A 17,522-nucleotide genomic window follows, 5' to 3' on the forward strand; every position below is an offset into this window, starting at 1 on the left:
ATGGGGCTAAAATCACTTAACAAATATCTCACTTAACAACAGAAATTTTGGGCTCCGTTGTGATCATAAAGTCGACTACCTGTATAAAGAGGCTCAGCTCATCCTTCGCACTTAGGCATCCCTTTGAGTCCTTTGTTTACCGGCATGGATTTATTAAGTCCTTATGGGGAACTATTTATCAACGTCTAAACGGGAAGAGCTTTCCTAACAACACCAGGAGCTATCGGTGACATACACAGGCATTTGATATAACAGAAACAAAGGCTATCATCCAGATCCTAGAATAGAGTAGAAATTAGAATAGAATAGAATAGAATAGAATAGAATAGAATAGAATAGAATAGAATAGAATAGAATAGAAAGTACAGTACTGTACAGTAAAAATAGGAATAGGAATAGGAGTAGAGTAGAGTGAGAATAGAATAGAAATAGAATATGAGTAGTGTAGAATAAGAATAGGAATAGAATAGAATAGGAGTAGAGTGAGAATAGAATAGAAATAGAATAGAACAGAAATAGAATATGAGAGTAAGAATAGGAATAGAATAGAAATAGAATAGAATAAAGAGTAGAGTGAGAATAGAATAGAAATAGAAGAGAATTAGAAGAGAAATAGAATAAGAATAGGAATAGAAGAGTGGAGTAGAGTAGAGTGAGAATAGAATAGAAATAGAATAGAGGAGTAAGAATAGAAATAGGAGTAGAGTGAGAATAGAATAGAAATAGAATATGAGTAGTGTAGAATAAGAATAGGAATAGAATAGAATAGAATAGAATAGGAGTAGAGTGAGAATAGAATAGAAATAGAATAGAACAGAAATAGAATATGAGAGTAAGAATAGGAATAGAATAGAAGTAGAATAGAATAAAGAGTAGAGTGAGAATAGAATAGAATAGAATTAGAAGAGAAATAGAATAGGAATAGAAGAGAAGAGTAGAATAGAGTGAGAATAGAATAGAAATAGAATAGAAATAAAATAAGAATAGGAACAGAAACAGAATAGGAGTAGAGTGAGAATACAATAGAAATAGAATATGAGTAGTGTAGAGTAAGAATAGGAATAGAATAGAACAGAAGAGTAGAGTAGAGTAGAGTGAGAATACAATAGAAATAGAATAGTTAGAAGGGACCTTCGAGGTCTTCTAGTCCAACCTTCGTTGTTGTTGTTTTTAATTTGTCGCCTAACGCGGCTGCCTATGAAAACACGCCACCATTTCGGCCTCCGGCTGATCATCCTCGGAAGCGGTTTCTCAATGACGCGCCAACTATTCCCAATTGGGAAGGCGGGGTGGGGTGGGCGGCTCTTCTACACCTTTATAGCTCTACTTTCTCCCGCTCTAAACCGTCAACCGTCCCTCGCGACTGGGCCGGAAGCCATCGGGCGAACTTCCGGAGGCGGGTTCAAGCGGCTAAAAGCGGGCCTGGCCTGGACGCAGGTAGGTAGGTAAGTGGTGGTGATGATGATGATGTCGTCGTCGTCCGCTCTTTTCTCCTCGGTTGGGGGAGGCGTGGGGGCAGCCTCGCTCGGCTCCTGAGGGCCCGCCAGGAGGGAGGCGGCGCTCCCGGGAAGAGAAGGCCCTTCGCTTATCAAGGCCCCGCGGCCTCGCGTGGCGCTTACCCGGCCGCCTCAGGAGCGAAGGGTGGCGGGGGTCGGGGCGGGGGGGAGAGAGAAAGAAGCCACCCGGCCCAGCCGAACGTTCAGGCCGAAGCATCGTTTGCTTTGCCTCTCCCGCCTTCGCCTCTTGCACATTTCGCTGCCTTTTTCTCTTCCCGCGCGGCCCTCGCCATCTTCGGGAAAGGGAAAGCTGGTTGTTTGCGCCCCATCCTTTGTGGCGGGAAGCAAAAGGTTTCCTGCCAGCTGGGCGTTTAGCATGGCGGGGGAAGGGGAGGAAAGAGCAGTAAGAGTTGGAAGGGGACCCTTGGAGGTCATCTAGTCCAACCCCCCCCCTGCTTAGACAGGAAACCCTGCACCGTTTCAGACCAATGGGTTACCCAGTCACTTCTTAAAAACCCTCCAGTGTTGGAGCATTCACAACTACTTGGAGTAACAGAGTTGGAAGGGACCCTTGGAGATCATCTAGTCCAACCCCCCTGCTTAGGCAGAACACCCTACACCGTTTCAGACCAATGGTTATCCAATCTCTTCTTAAAAAACCTCCAGTGTTAAGAGTACCCACAACTACTGGAGTAACAGTAACAAGAGTTGGAAGGGACCCTTGGAGGTCATCTAGTCCAACCCCCTGCTCACGCAGGAGACCTGTACTAAGTAAGGATTCGAACGGCCGACCTTTCTGATTGACAAGCTCAGCGCCTTAACCCCTGAGCCACCTAGCCAGAAATCCTTTTGGATCTCACCTGCGAAGTGTTTCTAAGGAAAACGTGGGGGGGCAGTAATGGTTACCTCCAAGAATGAGTGGGCCGTGTTCTCCTTTCGCACCCGGCTCTCTTTTTCTCCCCCCCCCATCTTTCAAACTTCCCTGTTATTTATTTCAGTACAAGTGGTCCTTGACTTACAACAGTTCGTTTAGTAACCGTTCGAAGCAGAATGGATTTGATTTGAATCATTTAAATCACTAGTAAAAGCTTGATTTAAATTGAGTCGATTTAAATCATAATTTTTAAAGCGCAGCGGCTCCTCTGACGCTGTTGATTCACCAACAGTCCCAATATTGCAGAAGATACAGCCTCATGCCACATCACTAAGCTCCATTCATGCTGAATAAATTAAATTATTAATGTATCTTAAATAGAAAACTACCTTTAGGTAGATTTTTACTCCAAAAGCCTTTAATTAAAATAAATTTGATTTAAAAAAAAAAAGATTTAAATTTTAAAAATCGGGTTTTTTGTTTTTTTTTTTAAAAAAGCATCCATTTTTATCCACCCTGTTTCAAAGTTACACCCACATTGAAAAAAGGTAACCATTTTTTTCACAGTTATGACCTTTGCAATATTCCCCAGGATCATTATAGTCAGAATTCAGATTCTTGCCCATTGGTTCATACTGTTGAGCATCTCACCGTTTCCTAGGGTCATGTGATCAACTTTTGCAACCTTCTGACCGATGTGGGAGCCAGATTCACTTAACAACCAGGTAACTCACTTATCAACTGCAGGGATTCACTGAACAACGGTGGTGAGAAATGTGGTAAAATGAAGCAAAAATCGCTTAAGAAATGTCTCACGTAACCACAGAAATCTTGGGCTCAATTGTGGTCGTAAATTGAGGACTACCTGTACTGTATCTTGGGAGCTGTAAAGATATGCCACTTTGGGGAGTTTTTGAATTCTTGGAGAAATTAACAAAATATTGGGATTTTTTAAAAAATTTAAAAAAATATTGCAGGACAAAAACGCAGCCATTCTGCAAAGAGCATGTTATGTGGAGCTATGTGTATTCCACTCTGATGAAAGGCCTGTTGACATTAAATTATATGGTTGTGCATACCTATAATTTCCCTACTTTGGTACCTAGTTGGCCCTTGGAGAATCAGATGTTTTGTAAAGTGACAAGGAAAGAAGTCACATCGGTTGGCATTTGTTCCCAAGTGTGTGTTTACATGTTGCTTTGCTTTTTAAAATACAGATTAAAGGGAAGCCGATATACTGAAGCAGCAGTAATCCACACCAGTGGAAAAATGTAAGTACCTGCAAAGAAGGCTAGCCTGTTTTCAGCACAGCTTTACAGTGTCTAGACTATAACTGTACACCTAACACACCTACTTCACAGAATATTTTTCATCTTTAGCAACAGTTATTCAAAGCTCTCTTCATTATTTCCTTTTCTATTCCTCATTAACATTTTAACTAGTAGTGCTAGAAGTTCCTGGGGTCCACATCTTTCCTTGGATACCTGTTATCCACACTTCTAAGCCTGGTTCTGCTCATTTTTTTAATGAATGTCTACACAGAAGTCTTTAGAGTTAATATTGGATTTTTAACACAATTTTTCTCTCTTTTTGACATCTCTTATTATAGAACTTTCCCAGGGAAAAAGAAAAGCTGCAACGCCTGTGGCCAGCCACTGAAGAATGGCCAGTGAGATTCAAGAACCATTCCTGGATAGCTCCTGTTCTGGCCCTGCGGAAGATAGGGAATCGGAGGGTGGCATTGTGACTAAACATCAGGACTCAGATAGCGATCAGAGCGAGCCTAAGATGGTTGACAAATGTTTGGGTGGGGATGCCGAACCTTTGGAAATGCCAGCACAGCCTGCTGATCCATGCCAGGTCGCAAAAATGAAAGTGAAACATGAAGAGGAGCCAAAGAATGAGGCAGCCTTGGCGCCTCCTCCTGTGGAGGTATCTGTCGCTGTTCAAGTGCCACCTTTGAACAAAGGAAAGGGAGCAAAACGGATGATGGAAGATGATGCTGAAGCTTTTAAAGAAATGCCTGATGTCTGCCAGGAAGCCAGAGAGCCAAGAAGGGCTATGCTGCTGCCTGACCTCTTTGGGGAAGCCCAGGAAGCACACAGCAGTTTGGATGTCAGCCGGGCGGGAGGCTGCTCAAAGGTGGAACAGGCCGTTCCGTGCTTGCCCAACATGGTCTCAGAAAATCAGCGCAAACGCTTTCGAGGTTTCGCCTATAAAGAGACTGAAGGTCCCCAAGTGGCTTATGAGCGACTCCAGGAGTTGTTGTTCCAGTGGTTGAATCCAGAGTCCCACAGCAAAGAGGAAATCATTGAGCAGCTAGTCCTCGAGCAGTTCCTCAACCTCCTCCCCGAGGATGTGCAGAAATGGGTCCGGGAGCGTCATCCGGAAAATGGAGATGAAGCTGTCGCCCTGGCAGAAGACTACCAGTTTCTGCATCCTGAGCCTGGACGGCAACCCTACCCAGAGAGAGCAAGGCAGCGGTCTTCAGCAAGAAGTTGGCTGCGCTGAAGTCTCAGGAACAGGCAGGCAGGCAGGAAGGGCTATTTGTAAGGGAAGGGACCCTTAGGGGTAGAAAGTCTGGTCGGTTGATGGCTACTCTGCTCAGAGCTTTGCTGCTGCTCAAAGCTAAAGAGACATGATGATTTCGGGCAGCTATTGTATTCCTTGTACACCAAGTTCTGGGTGATGCTTTGCATGACAATAAAAGGCTGCTCTATTCCAAAATGTACTTCCTCATATTCAGCTTTTCCTTATAGATTGCCTTTTTTTTCCACCATGTATTATTGAAACATAAAGATCACCGATAATGTAACAAATCTCTGTTGTGGTTTTCAAAATCTGAGTGTCTCGGAAGCATTGGTAGACTTCTGTAACAGGTCTTGGACTGTGGTTTCAACCATCATTTAGCCTATATTGTGAAAACAGTGTAGAAGAATCGGGCATCGGTTAGACGGTTGTCTTATGGGCAGGGGTTGCCTCTTAAAAAAGCGGACAGCATTGACTCGATCACTAATCTGCCTCTGGTGGCAGATTTGGGGAGGGGGAGATGCACAACCTTTTTGAAGTAAAAGATAGCATTTGAGTGCTGGGGGACACTTTTCAAAAAAGGGGCCAGGATTAAAAATTGTTTCGACTCGAATGTCATTAAAATTAAATTAGTAAGTTAATATGTTTCTTCTCCATGTCACCAAATAACTGGCAACCAGGAATGGCTTTTAGCAATAGCACTTACATACCATTTCATAGTGCTTTATGGTCTTCTCTAAGCGGTTTCCCCCAGTCAGCATAATGCCCCCAACAATCTGGATCTTCATTTTACCCACTTCGGAAGGATGGAAGGGTTAGGGTTAGGGTTAGCCTTGAGCCCATCTGTGGGCAGAGTTAGCCTGCATTTCTACATTCAAACCACTGTATCACCATGACTCAGATTCAGCCTTGAAATCTCAGGTTGTACACTATTGCGTTAAAGGGTAGCCCATGGTTAAATATTCTGTTATTTCCTTTGTGTTTAGCCCTCAAGTTGTTTACTCCCTTCTGCCATCCAATACCTTAGTAGTGGGACTTCTAAAAATCCCACATGAAAGCTTTGCAGGTGTGTTCGGATTTGTATTTCTTTTTTATTTTCCCTTACAGCTGGGGAAACTCAAAAAGTAATCTACCAAGTAATATACCAAGTAATTGTAATCTAGTAATCTACCAAGATGAAGAATTTTGGAGTCCCAAACCATCTTCACTGAGTCACTGGAGTCATCTTCGCTGAGTATGAAAATGTCTTTTAAGCCTTTCCCTACTGGGAGCCTTACTCCCAGGTGTACCTAGGACGCCTGAGGTATACCTAGGGCCTGCATCCCTAGGGGACAAAAGGATACAGCATGTGAAAGGGAAAAGACTAACGTATGTACTCGTAAGTCCTCTGGAGCAAATCAGAAGAAAGGCGTTGGCAAAAACAAAAAAATACATCACTTGACTCGGATTGATCTGATGTGTCTGAGCCAGCTTTTGCATTGTTCTGTTGGCCCATTTCAGGTGTGCTTTGGCTAGATCTTGTGGGAAGCCCCCAAAACGACTTGCCGTGAGACGGAAACCAGCACAAGGATTTTTAGCAGCATATCATAAAATATCAATCTAAGAATCTCTTCTTACAGATTCCAAAAAAGGCTGATTATTTGCTAGAAAAACATTTAATATTCTAATCAGAGGATCAGCCTCTCTCTTGTTAGTGTAATGTTATTGTCGGTGGCTTAGATGGAATTTAAAGCATGCCATTCTGATGTACAAATTGGATAAATCATCATCTAATGGAACAGTTGCGGATTGCATGTCATAACCTTTTAAACATCAGACTGTTTTCTCCTTAGCAGCAGATTGGAGGATATTGATTAGAAAACAAATTTGTAGCTGGTATTCCCCCCACCCTTCTGATCCCATATTAATATTGCACCAGAACTCCTATGCTACTTTTTTGAGTTACTCTGGAGTCCTAACAATGTGGTCTCTACATTCTTCCCGTGTAAAAAAAATGATTAGATTTTTAGCCATGCTTTTATTTGCATAAATAAAGGGGGGGGAGGTGTTTTTGGATGGATACAAGGAAGAAAGACTTGCACATTGACTGAAGATACAATCTTCATCTTCCTCAGAGTTTCCTTTTTTTTTTCCATATCAAGTCTAAATAAAAAAAAGGGGAGCAACATCTTGCAAGGCCCTTATAAGCTACTGGTTGCTTGGTCTACCCACGTTTTGATTTCCTTTAATCATTCCTAAAAATACAACCTATGCTTGAAGTTCTAGGCCATAAGCATCATTGGCTTTTTCTGGCTCACCAGATTTGCTTGGTTTTTGTATGGCCTGGGATGCAGCTTTCCTGGAGCTAGGCCAGACACTCAGTTTGACTTAATTTTATTTGCATGAAATGTTAAAATTAAAAAAAAAAACCATAAAATTATTCCCAGTCACGTACTTGATGTGTCCTCACCCCTGTTTTAGATAAGAAAGTACAAATAGTTGTGCAAGGTTGGCCAGAACCTACCTTGATCCGAGATTCTGCTTCTCACAAAGCCCACTAGATACTGCTGGGGTACTCCCAAGCAAGAAATGAAAGGCATCCCCTCCACCTGGTACTTGGACTGCATCACCCCCAGGTTGGAAGCGTTCAGGATTAATAGCCATCATTGAGTCAAAAACATATTCAAGATGACTATCGCTATGTCATGTTCTACTGAATTCAGCACGTTAAGAACTGTTGTGCGTCTGTGTATTGTAGATGAAAGGAAGGGCAGAGTTAGACTTCTCTGACAATGAGTCCTGTTAAAGGACTGCCTAGGGAGGGCTACCTATGATGGAAGCCCAATTCTTGATCACAGCAAAACCAAACCTAGCTCATTTGAGGTTGTGTAAAAATCTGACTTCTGCCATTGCACCCATAAATGGTAGGAGCAAGGCTCAATTGGCTTTACGGTACACATTGCATCAGGCCATTAAACAGGTTGGTTTGGTGATGGCTTCCTGACCTACATGAACCCAAGCAATTGTGAGCTTCACCATTTTTCATAATTTTTTTTCCAGTTTCCCACCCTGGTAGTATCCTATCCACACACTACCCAGGTCAGGCCTTTTTCAGCTTTTAAGCCTAGTTGGCCAAACGCTGCCATTTGCCAGGCCATTCCTTTACTAAGAGTGTCAAAAACGAAGCATCAGAAAACAAGATTTATAAGATTTTATTACTGTTGATACTTGAGAATTTACATGAAGACATCATTCTGAAAAGATTCTATTTCATGGTTGGGAAGTGGGGGTTATTCTGGGATCCTTTTTAGGCAACAATGGGACTTGAGTGTATATGGATATATTCATGACTCTATATCAGCATATTATAAATGTCACAGAAGTACCAACAGAAGAGATTTAACAAGGACATGATCCCTGCAGCACTATTTTGAGTATTTCTTACTCCAAAGGCAGTCTCACTGAGTCTAGAAAACGCTTACTGCTTGGGAATATTTTCCAAAGCAGCTGGATATAGAAGAGATGTACTAATACATTACATTTTCTCCTTTTTATGTTTTTCAAAAGTTTTCACTAGGGGCAAATCACGCTTGCATTGCCTGCAATAATGCCCTGGATCCAGTCAATATAATCGGAGACCTTGGTGTAGACGCCAGGCTCAAGAACTTGGGCACAAGGAAAGCCCCCCCAAGATACAATGCCTTGGATCTGTCCATTACAGATGAGGGGTCCCCCAGAATCACCCTGTTGAGAAAAACCAAACATGGAACATCACGTTACTATCTATGAATGGGAAGTGGAGCAAACGGTTCCCTTCCATCGTCCAGTCCTATATAGCCCCAAATGTTTCACTTTGGTGTTCCCCAATCCAGGATCCTTATACAATTTAACCCCTAGAGTTTCCCCCACCAGCATTAACGGTATCGGGAAGTCTTGAAATCCAGACACTAAGAAGGCACTGGAGTTAGAAAAAGCTGTAACGTGGTATGTATGCTTCTACAAGATGCCTTCAAGGCTGGATCTCATAGCGCTGGAAACTGGCATCGTTTCTTTAGGACTCTATCTGAGAAGGGATCATCTTACCTTACATGAATCTTTGCCTCCTTCCAGTTTACCTGCACACAATGTGTTGCTGTTCCCTGATAAAAATGGGTAAGCTGCTTGACACACCTCATTATCGAGTATGTTAATATTAACACAATGAGGAACGTCAGGATAAGTCGCTAAAAAAAAAAATAGGCAAAGTTACATAGTTCCACCTTTCACAATTTACCTCCTAGATACCTAGAGCTATATATTCCCATTGTCTCCAACCAATAGAGCTTATCTCACTGCCTGGGTATAGAAATTATTGTCTTTCAAAGCTGTCCAAAGGGACTCCTTGAAAAAATAAAGGTAAAGGTTTCCCTCGCACATACGTGCTAGTCATTGCCAACTCTAGGGGCCGGGGCTCATCTCCGTTTCAAAGCCGAAGAGCCAGTGCTGTCCGAAGACGTCTCTGTGGTCATGTGGCCGGCATGACTCAACACCAAAGGCGCACGGAACGCTGTTACCTTCCTACCAAAGGTGGTCCCTATTTTTCTTCTTGCATTTTTACGTGCTTTCAAAACTGCTAGGTTGGCAGAAGCTGGGACAAGTAACAAGAGCTCACCCCATTACATGGCAGCACTAGGGATTCGAACCGCTGAGCTGCTGACCTTTCGATCGACAAGCTCAACGTCCTAGCCCCTCAGCCACCGTGTCCCTTTGGAAAAAAATAGATTTAGTTAAATGTTTGCAAAGGATGGTTTTTGTCAAGATATTAATAGGTTTTAAATCAAATGATGGGCATTTGAGGCTTCTCAAATTCCTCCGGCACTCTTATGGTTGCCTTGTGGGAAAAGTAAGACTTTTGCTAGTTCAAGGGTCGTAGCTTGGTGGTTCTGCTTCATCAATCTTTCCAATCAGCCTCCAGCCTCCATTTTGTCTCCAGTGCCTTTCTCCCAGCTTGGAACGGAACCAGATGGATATTTCTTCCAACAAAATACCATGTTTGGTATTTTGAGAGCTGATGGTAAACACACCCTGAAAACAGGGCGACTCCTTCATTTACCAAATGGAAATGGCCAGTCACATTATTAAAAGTGAGACTCCAATGTAACTGGGACCTTTCTGATTCCCAACAGCTCTGCTATAAATAAACCTGATCCTAGAAACTAGGGGTTTTTTTGGGGTTTTTTTTTCCTTTGCTATAGAGCTGGGGTCTCCAACCTTGGCAACTTTAAGCCTGGAGGACTCCAACTACCAGAATACCCCAGCCAGCAAAGTGGGGAGTTGAAGTCCTCCAGACTTAAAGTTGCCAAGGTTGGAGACCCCTGCTGTAGAGCTTGCCAATTCCTTATTTATTTCTTTTATTCCAAGGACCTTGTGGCTGTGGAACTGATGAAGAAATGGAATCCTAGGGAACCCCATTGCCCATCCATATTCCAATCTCTTCTTGGGTGACATCAGATATAGTGGGACCCTAACCCTGGTTGATGTTACATCAGTAGCTTTGAGAGTATAGATGGAGACGCCTACCTTCAGGAGACGTGATTGTGCCCCAGCCCATAACATGGCAAAATGAACCCACACTGGGAGGGTTGGAGGGCAAGCTGAGAGGTGCGATGTGCGTACTATTGTTCACAGAACTGTTCAGCCTGATTAACATGATGTCCTGGTTCAATATGGTACAATTATTGGTACTGAGACAACACAATTTTTCCTTCGGGACTCTTATCTGCTCATCCTCATAGTGTACGTGAATGTTATGCACACCAAGCTTTATCTGGATATTTTCTCTACAAGAAAAACAACAAAAAGTTAAGGAGTCACTTAAAGTAATCCCTAGATGACTTGGGATGGTACTTGACCTCATTTTGGCCTTCAAACAGGATCATTAGTGCCAAACAAGAAAGGGCCATAACTTAATCAAATCCTGTTCCTGTCAAGAGTGGCATTCCTCAAAGCAGCGTTCTTGGACCAACACTCTTCATACTATACATAAATGATCTTTGTGACCATATCTCAAGTAATTTTGTTCTCTTTGCTGACGATGTCAAACTATTTAACACCACAGACAATACATCTACCATTCAAAAAGACCTTGATCATCTAATCGCTTGGTCTAAAACTTGGCAACTCCAAATCTCAACCAGCAAATGCTCAGTCTTACATATTGGAATAAAAAACCCAAACACTAAGTACATACTTGATGGACATTACCTTGCAGATGACCCTCACCCTGTTAAAGACCTTAGAGTTTTCATATCAAATGATCTAAGTGCCAAAGCCCACTGCAACTACATAGCAAAAAAAAGGCTCTAAGAGTTGTAAACCTAATCTTGCATAGCTTCTTTTCCAAAAACACTACACTACTAACCAGAGCATATAAAACATTTGCTAGACCAATTCTAGAATACAGCTCGCCTGTCTGGAACCCTCACCACATTTCTGACATCAATACAATTGAGCATGTCCAGAAATATTTTACAAGAAGAGTTCTTCATTCCTCTGAAAACAACAAAATACCTTATCCCACCAGACTTGAAATCCTAGGCTTAGAAAACTTGGAACTCCGTCGCCTTCGACAAGACCTAAATTTAACTCATAGAATCATCTATTGTAATGTCCTTTCTGTTAAAGACTACTTCAGCTTTAATTGCAATAATACAAGAGCAACCAACAGATTTAAATTTAATGTTAACCGCTTTAATCTAGATTGCAGAAAATATGACTTCTGTAACAGAATCATCAGTGCTTGGAATACTTTACCTGTCTCTGTGGTCTCTTCCCATAATCCCAAAAGCTTTAACCAAAAACTTTCTACTATTGACCTCACCCCATTCCTAAGAGTACCATAAGGGGCGTGCATAAGCGCACAAATGTGCCTACCGTTCCTGACCTATTGTTCTTCTTTTCTCCTTCATATATATATATATATATATATATGCTTATTCCTCCTAATATTTACTCATATATATGTTTATACACTATATAATCCTTTCTGTATGATACTTATATATATTGTTGTGACAAAATAAATAAATAAATAAATTTCTCCAATTTTGGGGATGGGGTGGGTGGGAAACCTGCCTGAAACCTGGAAAAGTTACAGTCATGCTGACAAGACTGAATTAGATGTTCTAGAGGTCTGGATTCACCCAAGAAATTTAGTCAGGTGATTAAATCAATTATTTCCGTTGTGTGTGCAAAATCTTGAAGCATAATGCTATTTAGCACTAAGCAAGCTCAGCATAGAGTATGAATCAGTGGTGGGATTCAAGTAATTTAACAACCGGTTCTCTGCCCTAATGATTTCTTCTAACAACCAGTTTGCCAAACTGCTCAGAAAGTTAACAATCGGTTCTCCCGAAGGCGTGCGAACTGGCTGAATCCCACCACTTTCCTGACTTGGATGTGCATTGTGTGAATGTGGCATTCATAAACTATAGATGACTGTGTTAAAGGGTTGAGATAGAACCCATGTGATTATGGTACTAAGGTTATGATTTTGTATTGCGCCCGTCCTCTCTCAACCCAACCTATCTCAAAGGATTGTGGGATAGATAAAGGCGAACACAAGATCTGGATGGTGCCCACTTTGCTCTTGTTTTGAAGAGCTAGGAAGATGTGGTGCTTCACCCAGGCCTTTGAAAAGGGAGAGAAAAGCCCCTCACTTCATCATGTTTTTATCTTTTATGCTTTATTGATTATTTTTTTTAAAATTTATTTTCTTATTGCAAACCCCCAGAGCCAGGCAGCATATGGTTAATATATTCTGGTAGGTTGCACAGTCAGTCAGATATTTAGACTGGATTTGCCATTTTTATCCAGCTATCGAGTCCTTCCCAAGGACCGGGTATAGGTTAGATGTTGCAGTTCCATGGTATTAAAGGGACTGTCACAGGATGTAAGCTGTTGCAAGTAAAGCTGCCTTTTGCAATTGACTGTGGTGATTTTGTCAATGCTGATGGTGTTCAGGTAATGTTCCAGATATTGTTGTGCTTCTTGTGATTATATCCCAGGAAAAAAAAGGAAAGATATAAATACTATGAAGAAGAAGAAGGAAATTCTACCATAAATATAAACAGCATTGCTCAAGATATAATTGTGAGGAGCAGTAGCAGCAGAACACTCATTCAAAATGCACAGAGAAGTCACTACAAACTAGCAGGAACATTATTAAAAAATCTGGATATCTAAGCATGATCTCCCTCAGCCCTTCCAGGTTCTGTGATGCTCTCACCTGTTGCAGTGGGCAGCGGTGAGCACCCACTCGTGGTTGAGCAAGGTCCCAGAGCAGAAAAACCCTTTAGAGTTATACAAGTATACAAGGAAAGGATGTTCACTTCCATAACATTGAGTACCTCCAACGATTTCATCAATAAAGGGTAGTACTGTGAAGAAATCAAGAAAGTTCATTACTTGGGTGTGGAGTAAAACAGAATCACTTTCATTGGTGGTGTTTCTATCAGTACACATAAATTCAGCGCAATGTTCACTTCCATAACATTCAGCACAATGTTCACTTCCATAACACTGAGTACCTCCAACGATTTCATCAATAAAGGATAGTACTGTGAAGAAATCAAGAAAGTTCATTACTTGGGTGTGGAGTAAAACAGAATCACTTTCATTGGTGGTGTTTCTATCAGTACACATAAATTCAGCACAATAATAGCTTGTCGTGAAAGCGACTGCCTGTGAAGGCTCCTGGATTGCGGCTGAAAGGCAAAAACAGAAGCCATATGCTCCGTCCCATAATTGGGTAGACCAGGTTGCCCTGACAAAAAAAAACCACTTTCTATCAGTACACCAGTATCCCAGAGGTGGGGTATTCAGTAGGTTCTGACCAGTTCTGGAGAACCGGTAGCGGAAATTTTGAGTAGTTCGGAGAATCGGTAGTAAAAATTCTGACTGGCCCCGCCCCCAGCTAGTCTCTGCCTCCCAAGTCGTAATAGCCGTAATAGCTCAGGCTGGTAAGAAGCCTGTTATTAGAACATAGTAGCCTGCAATTACTGCAGGTTCAAGCCCGGCCCGAGGTTGACTCAGCCTTCCATCCTTTATAAGGTAGGTAAAATGAGGACACAGATTGTTGGGGGGGCAATAAGTTGACTTTGTAAATATACAAATAGAATGAGACTATTGCCTTATACATTGTAAGCCGCCCTGAGTCTTTGGAGAAGGACGGGATATAAATGTAAATTAAAAAAAAAAAAAGAAGTCCCAGCTGATTGGGAGGAAATGGGGATTTTTACAGTATCTTTCCCCTGGAGTGGGTGGGAATGGAGATTTTACAGTATCCTTCCCCTGGAGTGGGGTGGGAATGGAGATTTTACAGTACCCTTCCCCAGCCACGCCCACCAAGCCACACCTACAGAACCGGTAGTAAAAAAATTTGAAACCCACCACTGCAGTAAACTAATTTCGGAGGAACGCAAAAGATTGTGGGACACATAGCATCAAACAAGCTGAATACATGGATTATTTGCAAATCATATACAGTACATGCCTATATCTATATAGGTAAACTACCTGTGAATCTTTAAGTGATTAATATGTTTATGTATGTGTGGGTGTGGGTGTGGGTGTGGGTGTGTATAACAATAACAGTTAGACTTATATAGTGCTTTATAGACTTCTCTAAGTGATTTACAGAGTGAGCCTCTTGCCCCCAACAATCTGGGTCCTCATTTTACCCACCTTGGAAGGATGGAAGGCTGAATCAACCTTGAGCCTGGTGAGATTCGAACTGCCAAATTGCAGGTAATTTGTATCCTGCAGTACTGCATTCTAACCACTGCTCTTTAAAGGTAAAGGTAAAGGTTCCCCTCGTACATAGGTGCTAGTCGTTGCCGACTCTAGCGGGTGGTGCTCATCTCCGTTTCAAAGCTGAAGAGCCAGCGCTGTCCAAAGACGTCTCCATGGTCATGTGGCCGGCATGACTCAACGCCAAAGGCGCACGGAACGCTGCTCTTTACCCTACACTAAACCAAACCTAAATAAATCACAGGACGATATAATTCAAGGTGTATGAGTGAAATTAGGAGCTATACCTTTGGGAGTGATGTTTACTGTACTGCTGCCCCAGCTGCTTCTTCGGATTTCGTCATAGGCAGACTCTACATCAAATGAAGAACAAAGGTGACATATTAAAAAAAACCCAAAACCAAACCCATTTAGATCCGTGTCTCTCAACCTTGGCAACTGGAAGTGAAATAGACGCTTTTATAACCCCAGAATTCTCATTCTGGGATCATGTAGTTATTTGAAGCAGTGTCTTGCTGCTGGAACTATGGAAGCTCTTTACAGCACCTTAATAAACAGCAATATCAATGAGCTTATTGTACTTTGAATCAGTGGTGAAATGTAAAATTTCTTACTACTGGTTCTGTGGGCGTGGCTTGGTGTGTGTGTGTGTGGGGGGGGTAATATGACTGGGTGGGCGTGGCCAACTTTTTTTTTTAACTTTTAAAAGCATTTTTTCTACAACCTCTTCGGCTGAAGAGGTTGTAGAAACAAATGCTTTTAAAGGGTTCTGACGATCCCAGCTGAGTTATCTGATCGCCAGAATCTTTTAAAAGCATTTTTTTTTACAACCTCTTTGGCCAAAGAGGTTGTAGAAAAAATGCTTTTTAAAGTTAAAAGAAAAAATTGGCCACACCTACCCAGTCACATTACCACCTCTCCCACCAAACCACGCCCACAGAACCGGCAGTAACAAATTTTACATTTCACCCCTGCTTTGTCGTTCCTAAAATCCAATACCAACTTGCTGGTTACAATCAAATTATCACGAGATAAACTTTAGGAATTGCACTTAAGCTCCTCGCTGTCTTAGCATTTAGAAAAACAACAAAGATTCAACTCTTCTGCTGGGTATTTAATTGCTACAAGCTGTAAGAATCAATTTAGTGGCAGAAGAATAAAAAGATACCTAAAGCTGCATCTACCTTTTGCTCTATTGTCCAGTCTCTTACCGTAAGAAAGCCGTAGGGTCAGAAGGCTTGCTAGCACTCTGATCAGTGCCATAGTTTCCACTCTGTGTGGTGAACTGTTTGCTTGGACTTTAGAAATTTGGCCAGAATGCACAGTTCAAAATATTTAATTAAGCACGTTCTTCTCTTCCACTTTGAGGCCGAGGTACATATGTGGAAAAAAAAAAAATATCAAAGTTCTCACCCTTATGTAACCTGGCTCTATATCACGCAGCCCAAGGCAAAAAAGAACACCAATTAACAAGACTGGATATGTATCTCAATAAAAACAGACCCTTCCGGAAAGCAAAAAACCCTAAGATGTGATCAATGCTATCTATGTGAGATGTTGGTGCAGAATTCACTTCAGCTTTAGGTTAGAACAGGGGTAGTCAACCTTTTTATACCTACCGCCCACTTTTGTATCTCTGTTAATAGTAAAATTTTCTAACCGCCCATGGGTTCCACAGTAATGCACTGTGTATCGTCATCTGTGCATGCCTCTCGCGCATCGTGGATTGGGTTGGGGGGGCCGCCAGCTACCAGCTCTGCTTGTCTGTTACACCTGAGTGGTGCGTGGGGAGATGTGCGAGCTATTCTGGGACGAGGCTCTTTTGTTTGCTGTCGCACTATAGCGCCATTTAGTTTCACTTACATAACTTATGCGTGGATGATACAAATAGTATGTTTTCAGAAATTTAAATTGTCACGGGGAATTTTATGAAAACCTAATGAAAATGTTTTTAAATAATGCTATGAATTTTTTTTAAAAAGTCAATTAAAAGTTATCTATTGCAATGTCCTTCCTGTTGAAGACTACTTCAGCTTCAATCACAACAATACAAGAGCAAACAATAGATTTAAACTTAATGTTAACCGCTTCAATCTTGATTGCAGAAAATATGACTTCTGTAACAGAGTTATTAATATTTGGAATACACTACCTGACTTTGTGGTCTCTTCTCAAAATCCCCAAAGCTTTAACCAAAAACTGTCTACTATTGACTTCACCCCATTCCTAAGAGGTCTGTAAGGGGCGTGCATAAGAGCACAAAAGTGCCTACCGTTCCTGTCCTATTTTTTCCTTTCATTATATCCAATTAATATAGTTATTACATACTTATGCTTATATATATGCTTATATATTATATAGTTATTTTCATGCTTATGCTTATATATACCGTTGTGACAAAATAAATAAATAAAAAAAAAAAAAAAGGAAAGTGCTTTGGTATCAGACAAAACCCCTACCGCCCACCATGAAAGCTGGAATGCCCACTAGTGGGCGGTAGGGACCAGGTTGACTACCACTGGGTTAGAAGGAAAAGAGATTTTTTTTTCTAACTGGAAATGTTTTTAAGCCTCAAAAAGCCAGGCCAGTTAGACCCTATCAAGGCACCCCTCTCCCTCAGTTGATTGATGTGTCTGTGTGGTGTGGAAAAATGATTGTTCCTTTATTATTAGGGAAGACCTAGACTTCTCCAAGAATGGGTCCTGTTAAAGGACAGCCTAGGGAGGGCTACCTAAGATGGAAGCCCAGTTCACGATAATAGAATAGCAATAGCACTTAGACTTATATAGGGCTTCATAGTGCTTTTACAGCCCTCTCTAAGCGGTTTACAGAGTATGTTGTGGTCTGCCAGCAGC

At 41.7% G+C, this 17,522-nt stretch overlaps 2 protein-coding genes across 6 annotated transcripts; one reads left to right on the plus strand and one right to left on the minus strand.

The window, feature by feature from the left end:
• The first annotated feature begins 1,336 nt into the window (after positions 1-1,336).
• Positions 1,337-5,101, plus strand: LOC131204725 (SCAN domain-containing protein 1-like). 5 transcript variants are annotated; one of them, XM_058196248.1, is made up of 4 exons: positions 1,420-1,437; positions 3,032-3,095; positions 3,588-3,641; positions 3,980-5,101. In XM_058196248.1, exon 4 carries the CDS (start codon positions 4,033-4,035, stop codon positions 4,879-4,881), a length of 849 nt encoding a protein of 282 aa, XP_058052231.1. In that variant the 5' UTR covers positions 1,420-1,437; positions 3,032-3,095; positions 3,588-3,641; positions 3,980-4,032; the 3' UTR covers positions 4,882-5,101. The 5 variants fall into 5 exon arrangements, with proteins under 5 accessions (XP_058052228.1, XP_058052232.1, XP_058052230.1 ...); XM_058196245.1 differs by lacking the exon at positions 3,032-3,095 and having other exon boundaries at positions 1,337-1,437; XM_058196249.1 differs by lacking the exon at positions 3,032-3,095 and having other exon boundaries at positions 1,359-1,441.
• A 3,070-nt stretch (positions 5,102-8,171) lies between these two features.
• On the minus strand, positions 8,172-15,930 carry LOC131204658 (serine protease harobin-like). Its single transcript, XM_058196142.1, has 6 exons — positions 15,879-15,930; positions 14,955-15,020; positions 13,145-13,295; positions 10,438-10,697; positions 8,962-9,101; positions 8,172-8,622 (listed from the first exon to the last, which is right to left on the minus strand). Exons 1-6 carry the CDS (start codon positions 15,928-15,930, stop codon positions 8,452-8,454), a joined length of 840 nt encoding a protein of 279 aa, XP_058052125.1. The 3' UTR covers positions 8,172-8,451.
• Positions 15,931-17,522: the final 1,592 nt, after the last annotated feature.

Source organism: Ahaetulla prasina, chromosome 10 (assembly GCF_028640845.1).
Source record: "Ahaetulla prasina isolate Xishuangbanna chromosome 10, ASM2864084v1, whole genome shotgun sequence".
Classification (NCBI taxonomy): Eukaryota; Metazoa; Chordata; class Lepidosauria; order Squamata; family Colubridae; genus Ahaetulla; species Ahaetulla prasina.

Coding starts and splice junctions, on each gene's coding strand:
- LOC131204658 (XM_058196142.1), bottom strand. CDS start 15,930: ATGGCACTGATCAGAGTGCTAGCAAGCCTTCTGACCCTACGGCTTTCT. Junction 13,296..14,954: donor AGTAAACATCACTCCCAAAG/GTATAGCTCCTA, acceptor ATTTCTTCACAG/TACTACCCTTTATTGATGAA. Junction 9,102..10,437: donor CACAATCACGTCTCCTGAAG/GTAGGCGTCTCC, acceptor TTTTTTTTTTAG/CGACTTATCCTGACGTTCCT.
- LOC131204725 (XM_058196245.1), top strand. CDS start 4,033: ATGGCCAGTGAGATTCAAGAACCATTCCTGGATAGCTCCTGTTCTGGC.